Here is a 12570-nt window from a genome sequence, read left to right as displayed (position 1 = left end):
CTGTGAGACCTTCGCTAAATCACTTCTGCCCCAGTTTATCAGTGTATGCTGGCATACAGATATGACCATGGCTCCACAGGATAGCACTTACATAATTTTCCCCTGGGAAACAGAGACTTAGATTGAGACATTTTTTCTAGGATTGATCTGTCATTTACCTTAAGTGGTCACTGGGTCAATATACAAACAAACCTGGAGGGAGGAACCAGAAACCCACACCAGCCCAGGCAGATTCCCCTACCACCAGCCTACAAAGGCAGGCTATAAATTTGAGCTTAAATCACCTAGGGTTATTTTTTTCAGTGCAGCAGCAGAGGTGCAACCCAAGGACTGGAGAGCAGGCCTTCACTGAGCACAGCCTGTAGCGAGCGGTAGCTCAGGCCACCCACCGGCATGGCCGGAGACTCCAGTCGTTTGGGGAATTTCCTTGAGGATGCAACAGAGCAAGTGCTGTTCAAATTCCTGTGCTACTCTCATGTCTTCAAAGAAAGCGGCAGCCACTCTCTTATGTGGAATTTAATCCTATCAGTGAACACTTAAACATGGATTAAAATACCTACAGAACAAGCCTTCAGGTGATAGGCAGCCTGCCCTCAATAGGCAGCCTGCCCTTGTCCCAGATGAGCAAGAGACCAGCAACGTGTTGCATTGCTCGCCCAAAGCAAGTCTGGGACATCAGCAGGGGTGTACCCCAGGCATGGAGGAAGCTTTAGAAAGTGAAAGTAAGTGTGGTGGTACTGGAGTTTAGGCATGGCTAAGATGAAATGCAAGCAGCAGAACCACTGCTGGGGACTTGATGCCTGTGGTCTGTCCCAGCATCTTCTGGGCTGGACCATAGTTTCACCAACCAACTGGCTCTCCACAGCCCTGGCTGCACCTGGCCACACTTCTCCCTCATGAGTCCTGGTGAGAAACACTGGACTTTGTATTTAAGGGTGTAGCTGGCTGTGGACTTTGGGCCAGGACTTGTGAGCAGCTCTTCCTCCCAGAAGGCCCAGCAGGATCTGGTTTTATTGTGTTTCAATGGCCACCATATCATGCGTGCCTCATTTACAAGTAATAAGGACGTTGGTTCCTGGGGTGCCAGGACGCGAAGCGGGTGGAGATTTTGTTTGTTTAACTTTCAAGTCAGTAAATTCAGCCTGAGCTGTTGAAAGTCAAGCTGTTTTATTTTCCTGAGTGATGACTCAGTAATTACACCAGCCATAAAGATTCAAGAAATCAAATTAGGCCTTGACCTTTGTCTTTACGGGGACTGCAAGAAAAGAAACAACTGAAACACTGAAGAAAAAACTGAAAAACTGAAATTTAGTAATTTCAGTCATGCAAGGAGAGGAACCTAGCTGATTTCCCCACGTCTCCCTTTCCATTGCAGAGCTAACAGCAGCAAAAGCAATTATAAAATTCTTCACAAAAGTCAATAAGCGCGGTTCTTAATAGACATCGGGAGCTGATATTCTCAGTAAGAATCTATCATTACAAACTTTTTTTAATAGAAAAATGCACTTTAATATTTTAAATAGCACTAGAAAAAAGCCTACTATTATAAAACAACACCAAGTTATGCTTTAGTTGAGTGAGTTGTTCTGAAACAAACCAAAAGTCCACCAAGACTGAATACTGAGGGGATGAAATAGGATTCAGGCTAAGAATTACAGCTTGTTTTGTCATAAGCATCTTATTCAAACATATATAATTTTGCCCAATACTTAGGTGCAAATGAAATATATTGCTATAGAAGAATTTAATCAAGATTTTCAAAACAATATACCCATTATCTGATGGTATGTTCAACTGAAAACGAAAATCACTTTATGACCCTAATAAACAGATTGGTCATTGCACTGTTACATGCAGCTTAACAACGGCCAAAAAAGAATCCTTCTAAAGACAGGAAGAGTTTTCTGCACATTTAGTTTGGACTTGGGAGTCTTAAGAAAATAAAAGTGGTTTGGGTTGTTATAATGTAAAGGTTTTTCAGGCTTTGGCAAGTGCTAAATATAGCACCTTACCACTGATTAACAAACACATCCATCAAGAGTGGTTTCCCATGACTTCTAAGTGAATAATATTCAGCACAACCCTGCTGTAATAAAATTGAGGGGAATTTTGCAGTAAGGAGCTTATCTTTACCATAAATCTTCCTTCATTATAGCATTTTGTCTGTCAAGAAGGCTTAGCTATAGAATGGCATACATCTGCCTTCATGACAGATGTGCTATATGGAACTGCTGTTGTTGCCATTAGTTTCAATGAAGGAGAATTGTGGGTAATTTTCAGAGATTGGCACTTTATCAACCATTACTACTTTTACCCTCAAAAATTTTTTATCATCACGTCAAAAATCTACCTGGGTTTCCAGCCCTGTAACCCACAGGGTTTGCAGGGCTAGCAGAAATCTGGGGAAACAGTTAGGAAAAAGCTGGTTTTAAACAGAGGAAGTTTGGTAACGTCACCTCAGCCCTGGGCAATCCCCCTGCTTTGAACCACTCTGGGAGAAAAACCGCCACCAGAATTAACACAGTCTGTCTCCAAGGTCAAACAGGAATGAGCCTGGCAGCAAGGCCCCTGGCAGGATCCCCGGCGCTGGGCTGAGAGGCGCGTGGGGCCTTTCCCTGACAGAACTGCGTGCTTCTAACCAAGGGCAATGCTGCTGCTTGGGCCACCCAGTCTGCGTGGGGAGGACTGACAGACCTCCCGGAGGGCGAGCCTGAAGGCCATCCTGGCCAAAATACTAGCCCTAGAGTTTGGAAGACATCATATCTTTGGAAGACATCGGTTGGGTTTTAATAAAGTCCTTAAATGATGGGGCTCGGCAGCCCGTTCAGGGTGAGGAAGCTCAGCCCTGGGCTGGTATCAAATCCTACTGCCCAGAGTATCTGCAAGGCTGTTTCCAGCCCCGTGAAAGTGAGAAATTTCTCCCCATGGAGAAGCCTAAACACAACCTTATTTCATCCTTGCAATACCAGGACTCGGAATGGTGCGAACCAGGACTCGGAATGGTGCGAAGCGCAGAGAGGCTGCCAAGCTGCCTGCATCCGCACCTCCGCACTGCTTCATGTAGAAGGTGCCTGATAAAAGGCACGAGCAATAAAATTTAGCCAGCTTTCTTTGGGAAATATTTACGCTGCTCCTAAGGAGTTACTATTTTTCAGATTTAAATCTCTCATTCTGTTTCATTTTTCTTTTCAAAATTCCCAGACCAAGAGAAGCTCTCTACAGATTAGTACACCACCAAATTTTCAGTATTTCATGTTTGGAATATGAGAGGGAGAAAATCTCTCTGAAACCTAAATATTTTTCCCCTCTAAAGACCAGACCCATTTTAGGGAAAAATATGCAAAAGTGTTCTCCTCAGGCTGAATGTTGTATACAGTTTCAGCTTAATGCACAGCTTTATATTAGATGTAGAAAGTAATCAAAATGGGGGGATTTCTGGGAATACGGACAGCAGAGCAGATCCTGACACACTATAATACAGTTTTTGTCTTAATCGTCAAAAGTAAGCTATAGAGAACAAAAATTCTTTGTTTGACAGAAAAGCAATTGCTATTTCTTGTAAAACATATAATATATTCCAGAAGACCTAAGGGTTTACTTTCCAATAACGATAGAAAAAGATGCGCGCCCCACTGTGAGCTCACAGTAAGGCTGTTTCATGTAAAAAGTTGGTAATTAGTCCCTGAGTGAATAAAGTAGAAGAGATAAGAGACTGATACTTACTGTAGCAACACAAAACACTTTTTCTAGCTGCTAGGATTTAAAGGGTGTGTGGGTGGGAGGAGGGGGAACCTATTTCTACTCATTTAATTTACAAGCCTCTAAACCTCAGAAAATGATTTCTTGCATTAAGCTTAAACATGTGTACTTTAAATTGTTACTAACTGATGTAAAGATTGATAAGAGACATTTCAGTTTGAAAAAGCAAACAGGAATGAAAAATTATACGAAAGCATAAAAGACTTTTGTGCTGTACACACTAGTAGCAGATTTCACACTCATTGTACACCACTGCCTTCAGCAGACTTACACCAGCACGGCTTGATGTTTCACCAAATTAACTCATTAGCATTCAAAGGATCTTTCTTGAAAAGGAAATACTTGGAAAACTAAGTCAAGTACCTTTAGCCAGAATTATATAATGGATACCAAGAACAAAACCAAACCCAAACCACAGGAAAACCATCTACTTACAAACCAAAGTTATTATTTAATAACATTTGTATCACTTTCAGCTAAATGCTAAGTACCAGAAGTTAAAACCTTACAGCACTTTTTGTTCTACCTGCAGAACTTGGAGCAACTGGAAATAACTTAATGTTCACATTTTCCTTTGTTGTTATTCATCTTTATTAGAGCTAGAGTTTGTGATTCTCACTTCAAAAATAACTATGTAATTTATATCACAACTATGTGTTGGACAAACCTCTTTTTTACCAATATACAGAACAACATACAAGAGCTTGACACAGTGCTCTCAGCACACATCCTTTACTTCTCTCTGTTCAGTTTGTCTCGTTTGCTTTAATGCAGCATTTACTGCTAATGTACATGAGATGAGAGCACTTATCAAAAGTCGTATCAGAAAACCTTTGTTACTTCATGAAGACTCACTCCAAAATACATAACTGGTCATCAGGTTGTCTCTATATCCCCACTATTATAATTGCAGTCCTGGAGATTCATCTACACACAGATGAAATGTGTAGTGATGTCCTAAACTGTAATCATTTGGACTATGAGTATCTGATTCAGTATATAAACAGTCAGTAAGTCTATGTATTTTTACTGGTTAACTAATAACATCTTGTTTACAAGCACTGAACCACACCACAAATATCAAGAATTTGTGTAGAGGAAATACTTTTAATGTATTTCATTAAAATATATTATATTATATATATATTTCATTAAAATACATTAAAAGTATTTCATTAAAATATATTAAATTTGATATATATATTTCTTTAAAATACATTAAAAATATTTCCTCAGGCTGGATGTACACATAAATCCCAGAACTAGTTTTTATTTACTGCTAGTGATAATTTGACTTGTTTTTACATCCGATTTCAGTGTTTCTGTTGCCACATACGAGTATTTAAAGAACTGTCCACTGAGATGAGAAAAAAACCGAACACAGACCTCCTTCCCCCGTAGTCCTGCAACTTCCATGCAACTCAGCCAGGCCACATTAGCTGAGCAGCCTGTAGGAGCACCTGTACGATGCACAGGCACACACCTACTGCCAGAAACCACCGGTCCTGTACGCGGGGGTAACAGAGATAAAATATTACACCTCCTTTTGAATTGGAGTATGATACCAATATAGCTGGAATTGAGTATGATACCAATGCAGCTGAAGACAGAGTGCATGCCTATAAAATATACGTTGAATCCACCACTTCTGCAGGAACATAGAGAAAATTTACGGCTCCTAGATTTTGTTTGGTCTTGATCTTTGTAAAAATTGATTTTGTGATCTTGCCAGTAAATGTATATTCCATGCAGTAACATTTAGACAGAGAGTAAAAATGTGAATAAACCTGGTTTTCCAAGAAGTCAGCACAATTTAATCTCACAGTGTGATTCGAAACAGACAGACAGCAAGAGAGATGCCCTTTGAATTTAAAGGGGGTTGAATCAGCTAACAGTTTCTAAAACTTCCTGATCTTTAAAGGTATTTTTTAACAGGCAGGGGGGAAGTTGGAAATACTGATTCTGAAATCATTACACTTTTTCTCTTGCGGTTTAACAGAGTTTAATCTCCAGCATAGTCCCTGCTTTCTGTAGGAATTCCTTACATTCTAACGATTCATTCATGATTGCATGTTGCATCTGAAAGCAACCTATTTAAACTAATTGAGATAGTCGATACTGTTCCTTCCTTAACTTTACAAAAATATGCTTAGAACACCCAGTTTTGAAACCAGGTTACACTCACTACAAAATTCCTTGGGACTTTTATGTAGGCACATACAATAATAAATGGCTGTATTTCGTGTGAGAAAATGTCCAGTGTAACACATGAAAACATGATTATCCAAAGACCTCCAGAGACTCTGGCAAAAAGACTTTGGATAAATGAGTTTGAATAGCTAAGGGGAAGGCATAGCAGCTTTGAAGGTTCCAGTTCTCCTCACTCTGGATAACACAAAGTTCAGACGATTCTTGTTGGGCAACCCTCATAATTTAAGTATGGCTAGCAACTTCCTTAGGCCAGCTAGCAAAATTTGGACAGAGGTCATGTCCCCCATTCCCAAACAAGCAGCACAAATCCGAGAGCCACTTGCTTCATTTCCATAGTGAAATTGTGACAGGAAAGAGGCAGCCAGTAAGGACCAGCAGGACACACTCACACCAGCTCAGGCACGAGTGAACCTGGGGTGCGGCCAGCAGCCCGCACGCTGCATGTGGGCTCCTGCACCAGGCCTGTGACTTGGAGCCGGGAGGCTGTGCGTGCTGCCCTGGGCTGCCATCAGGATCCTTGGTATCCCTCCTATCTTCTTGTCCTGAAGAAAATATTTGCCTCCCCCAACCATTTCCCTTGTGTTCCAGCACACAGTTATGTGCGAGAACCAATATTTGCTCTATTTAAAGCACTTCTAGGAAAAGGTGCAGTGAGACCCAATTTACGCAGCCTCCCGTGCTGCTGATGGATTGGGGGACCAACATGTATTCCTGTTTTGCAAAGGAAATAACGCATTTCCCCTCCAGTCAAAGGCTGGCATTTACAATGAACCACATTCTGCCAAATTCCCCATCTCTTGTGCTCCAAGAACATCCATAGAAGAGCAGATCTGTCTTTATTCAAAGTGAATTAGCCACACAGTTATGCTCAGTATCACTGTGCCTTAGCATTACAAGAGACCGTGTTACTTGTGCTCTGCTGATGGTATAAGTGTTCAAACACCAGCCAAAACAAGTTCTGCCAGCAAGAGCACTTTGATCACTTCGCTCTTTCTGCATTATAGCAGCACTGTAATCGTTCTGCAGACATGTCAAAAGACGATGCCATCAGAGTAGTTTTTACACAGGGAAGCAAATAATGAGGAGTTAATATACTGGCATTTATCTCTGGCCAGCATTTCCAGAGCTTGAACTTGCTGTATAGGAACAGAAGATAATCAAACAGAGGCAGAGTGAACAAACTGTACCTGCCTTTAATGATGTAAATGCCCCTGTTGTCCAACACAAAAAAAACCCCCAAAAAAACAAAAACCAAAAAACAACCAAAACCAAAAAAACAACACCAAAAAAAAAGGTCAGTGTTGAATTTCAGAAACCATATTCAGGTTAAAGGGCGCCTTTTCTTATCTGGTATTCCACCCAAAGGACAATGATTTCGTTTAATAAAGATCATTAGTCAGTGAAATATATATTTTAGAGAGTGTCTAGTAGGGAAGATTATTTTGGCAGTCACTGGAGTGTACCAGATGGTTCATTAACATAGGCTAGACAAGTCAAAGGCTTTCAGAATAATTTTGAAAATGTCAAACAGAAACAAGAACCCTGTCACTTTTTATTAGAATTAACTACATCATACCCTGGACACAGATTTCACCTTGGGTCAGAAAAATTAATACAGAATTATATGAATTGTGTAACATACTGGGTTAAAGATAGGGCTTCCTCTTGGGACTCATTTGCTAGCAATATATTATGGTCTTCTACTTTAGGAATCCTCAACCTTTCTTTTTGCAAGCTATGAAAAGAGCTGACCTTGCTTAGACTCCATTGGTGTCTAATTGATTTGAGGTATATGCAGAATTTCAACAAGACACTCCGCTAAAGCTCTTTTGTGATCATTTTCCCAGGAAAGTTGGCAAAAGGGTTCACTGAATATTCAGCAGCTTGTAAAGTATGCTTTTGTCAGGAGGAAAAAAAAAACCCAAAACAAAACACAAAACCACATCCATTTAGTGAAACATTGCCTTCATAAACAGGAATTAAAATGCAACTGAATTGTTGTTTTTTTTTTTTGTTATCATTCAGATGTCAAAAATCTTGAGAACTTCCAGCTTGTGGAAGGTGTTCAGGAACAAGTGAACGCTGCTCTGCTGGACTACACTATGTGTAATTACCCACAGCAAACAGACAAATTTGGGCAGCTTCTCCTGCGACTACCAGAGATCCGGGCCATCAGCATGCAGGCCGAAGAATACCTCTATTACAAACACCTGAACGGGGATGTGCCGTGTAATAACCTTCTCATTGAAATGCTGCACGCAAAGAGAGCGTAAATTACACCCATTAGAGCTTCTGCTTTCAAGGAAAAAAAAATATTCCGAACTGCTCGAAGCAACACTAATTAAAATGTGGTTTTAAGACTTTGCAAAATGGTATAATAATCAAATACTAATAGTAAATAAGTGATGTATCAGGGTATTTGTATTGCAAACTGTGAATCATATGCTACACATCCCCAAAGGAACCTATATAGGACTTTGTACTGGAGTGAACGGAACTTACCAAGTGGATACTATCACCAGTGACAACAAGAGAAAGGACAGAATAATCCTTGTATATTTAACTCTGCTGATTGCCAATATGAAGAAACCTAGGAGAAAAAACCCGATCCGTATTATCGAGCTAAGGTAGTGGGGAATTTCAGCGCACTAAATTCCTTCATGGTATAGCAGGACTTCTAAAACAGTTGTAATAGGTGCAAAACTGCACCTAGAGCATCTTCTGCCATCCTTCCAAGGACCCAACACTTACTTCTGCTGTGATAAACGATGTGGCATCCATTCAACAATCCGTAAGAGAGCGCTGGCATAGGCCACGCGCTGTGTACTGTCGCCACCAGATCCTGGGGGGCTGGGGCTGGCTGTCGGTCCCTCAGGCCTGCAGACCGCTGGTATGAAGAGTCTGTTATCCAGTTAGCTTGGCACCCTTACTATGTTCTGAAGTTTGTTTTGTCACGTGTTCATGTTGTTCTGTCAGGCAGTATCCCTCTTCTACTACTGTTACTGGATCGCTATTAAATAGCTAAGATAAATACTCCAAACCAAATCAGCCAATTCAACTATACACTTAACTAGGGCAGTGGCTAAAAGATGGCCCTGCTATATATTCATGGCCATTTCCAAATAAAGGAAATGGAGATATTTTAGCCATCACAAACAATAGCATCTTTGACACACACACAAAAATAATAATAAAAAAATATCAGGACACCAAATACTGATGTTAAAAACCTGAAAATTAAATATTAAAAAAATTGTTTGCAATGCAAGAATATACAAATGAATTATTTGACCTGATGAATGCCACGGAGCTTATTAAGAAATGATCTTTAAAATTTCCAGTAATTAAGAAACTAAATTTCAACTGAAACATCCAACATCTAATGCAATGCTTTCTTTTTAAAGTTGGGAAATACACATCTTTTACGCAAAGAAAGAAGAGTGATACTGCTATGTCTGTGTAGGCCAAAGTCTCCTGCAGAACAAATATTAGAGAAGAACAAACAATTCTCTCTGTCCAAATAAAGATATCAGTATTAACATGTAGTGCCACAGTTATAAGTCTTGCCTTATTTCATTACCCTTAAAGGTAACCATGCAGGTGTGGATCAACATATGTTTAAAATAAAGTATTAATCTCTAACATTAACAAAAACATAGTGTTTACATTCTTTAGGTCCTGTGGGGAAAAAAACTGTGATAAAATTGCAAAGCAGTGATTTCCTTATTATTTCTTTTAAATTGGTAATTATTTTACCAGTACTTAATTACTGTATGTCGTGAGACACTAAAATCAATAGGGGTATTTCATTTTGACTTTAATTTTGAGATTATCGGCTGCACAATCACTTGTAGAAACTGTATGAAATCCTAATCCTTTAATTGTTTTCATGAAGATTGCTGGCTTTTGAATAGTTTATTTATATTGTATATGATAGTTTACACTGTATACAATTATGATGCTAATTTATTGTTCTTCGGTTTCATCTTTATATAAGATATAGTCAGAATGAAGAAGCCAAATATATGTGTTTACTGTAGCATGTCTTCAAGTTAGGGAAACATAGTTCAGGGACACACAAGGGTCTTTACAAATTAAAATCATTCACTTGATTAAACATCTGTAAATCTTCATAATCCTAAATGTAGTTTATTTAAATCTATTGTAAATTATGTGAGTTAGATCTTTTTCTGTTTCATGTGAACTTGAAAAGGTGCATTTCTCTTATTTTTTTCTATCCATTCATATGTTGTATACCAAAGACATCAGTTATTACATCTGCATTAGTACAAAGCACGCATATTTTAATTGCTTGTATTAATCAGTTCTAATATTTTGTCCACGCACAGGGCACAAACACAGCAAAGCCTAGTGTCTGCAACTCCTGGATGCCTCTCCTATATCATGGAACACACATACTGTAGTACAGACCACAAGCAAACCAAGCACATCTCCCTTATCCCACACAGCAGACATGCAAGCATTATTTAAATAACAGCGTTCTCCCTCAAACAAACTAAATTAAGAGAAATTAAGACACGGGTGGCAATTGACAGTGGCTGTGTAATACGTTTACCCACGTGTACAAGATAACCTTGGTCATTCTTTCCTCTTTGAAAGAAAAATCAAGCATATTTCAAGTGTTTGCATTCTGTATTTTCTCTTTTTTTCTCATTGAAATGCTACAGTGAATCTCCCTGAATATTAAGAAAAAAAAATTAAAAATGTTACTAACTGTATTCACAGCACCATTATCTATATACAGGACAAAAGAATTAAAATAAGGACATAGAAGAACAATTTTTCATATAGTATAATGGAAACAATTTCAGATAAGCTAACATATATTTGCCCACATCTGTGGTTCCAAGAATCCTACCGATTGCCCAAAGTATTAAAAAAAAACCCCAAAACCCAACAACAACAAAAAAAATCACCACCACCACCCCCATGTTAATTGTTAACTACTTTGTAACCAGACTTTTACTTCTGACTGCCTTATTGATTACAGGATATATTAGTAAAAGCAGACTAAAATTCAAAGGGTTTGGCTTTGGCTGGTTTATTATAGTTGTTCTGTGTTTGTAAACAGACAATCTGTAAAGTCTGATTATTTGTATTACAGATGTTCTGCAGCTGCCTTGGATTTAAATCCATGCAACTCTTAGAATGTGCAGTGAGTTACTTGTTGAAGTTGAAGTTCTCTTACTGTATCGGTGAAATACATATTGTCATGTCAGTTTTTGCCAGGAGTTTCTCATCGCCAATGGAATTATTATTTTTTTCAGTATTTCAATAAATATTGATATGCCTATGCTGATTACTTTGTAATTGTCTTTATAATAGCATCATTCCACTGAAATGAAGCACCAGTCAAAAATCAGCTACTCAGAAGAGTAAAATGCAGGAGAAATAAGAACACCAAAGAGAATCTGATGCAGAGCAGAAGACAAAAATGCGGAGAGCTGCACCTTCAAAAGCTTGGGCAGCTATGGTGAAATTGCCTAGGCTGAAGCAAAATAAATACAGCTAAACAGATGAGAAAAGCTGAATCTCGTAATCAAAAAGGAATTTGCCAGTCACTACTTTCAAATTAATACCTTTCCTCTCAGACTGCACACTTAATTTTTGCTTTACATGTTACTCATAAAGGGTTAAGCAGCCAAAGCACCAGAGAGGGAAAACGACAGAACAAAAGAAAATCAGGTAACAGGATCCAGGGAGCTCAGGATAACCTCTCAGCAATGTAAATATGTGGCAGGGCCAGGGGCAAACCCACAGCTTCCAACACAACTGCTAGCAGAGGCTGCCAAGGAGGCAGATGTTACTGCTACTAGAGAAAAATATTTTCCTAAAGTTGCCCTCTGGCTCATCTGGTTGCCATTTGGAGAGCAGGAGGTAAGGTGGTCCAAGAGAGCTTGTCAGCAGTACCCTACGTTTCAGAGAGGAGCCCACCGCTTCCCACCGGTCTGGTAGCTGAGAAGGGGCTGAGCTCTGAGGTGCCAAATGTGAATGCTTCAAGGGGAAAAAACAGGGCTATAATTAGTTATTTACAAATCCACGCTTGAATGAAACAAAGCTGGTTCAGTGTTGCAATAAAAACAGAGTAAAACAAACAAGATTAAGTGACTTACAAGTGAGGAAGGGTTATTTTAACTTTTAGGAATTGTAACTGAAAGCCGTGATTGTGCGTAAGACCCAGGGTTGATGTATTTTAGATAGTTTTCCTTATAAGAGATAGATTTTTGGGTGATATATTTAGTATATACACTACACACTCAAATTATGAGGGGATTTATTTTTAACTGAGTTTGGTTCTGGAACAATCTGCTCCATGTTTTTATTGGAAACATGGAAAGAGCAAGTTCCATGTAACACAGGTCAAGTCAGTACAATAGCGATCTTGACAATTTCCTGGAATACTGAGTAACATATTTTATTAACCCCTAATTTAAAGCCCACAATCTAGATCCATCACAAAAGTTCTAACAATATTTCTACCTCCTCCAATATAGCTGCTGCTGTTTTCCAGGGAAATTCTAGATAGGGGCATCTGCTGGAATTTGGAATGGCAGAGAAAGAGCATTAAACTAACAGCAA

At 39.2% G+C, this 12570-nt stretch overlaps 1 protein-coding gene across 3 annotated transcripts in view; it reads left to right on the top strand.

The window, feature by feature from the left end:
- The window catches only part of NR5A2 (nuclear receptor subfamily 5 group A member 2), a 96164-nt gene extending 84874 nt beyond the window's left edge, over nucleotides 1–11290 (top strand). For all 3 annotated transcript variants that reach the window (XM_027793339.2, XM_005242020.3, XM_055815077.1), the window contains one exon: nucleotides 7996–11290. In XM_027793339.2, the coding sequence (XP_027649140.1) occupies nucleotides 7996–8243 (248 nt within the window). In that variant the 3' untranslated portion in view covers nucleotides 8244–11290. The remainder of the gene's footprint in view (nucleotides 1–7995) is intronic.
- The last annotated feature ends 1280 nt before the right edge of the window (nucleotides 11291–12570 follow it).

The sequence above is a fragment of the Falco peregrinus genome, chromosome 10 (assembly GCF_023634155.1).
Source record: "Falco peregrinus isolate bFalPer1 chromosome 10, bFalPer1.pri, whole genome shotgun sequence".
Classification (NCBI taxonomy): domain Eukaryota; kingdom Metazoa; phylum Chordata; class Aves; order Falconiformes; family Falconidae; genus Falco; species Falco peregrinus.
The sequence above is the reverse complement of the archived record's forward strand: the minus strand, read 5'-3'. Positions and strand labels throughout refer to the sequence as shown.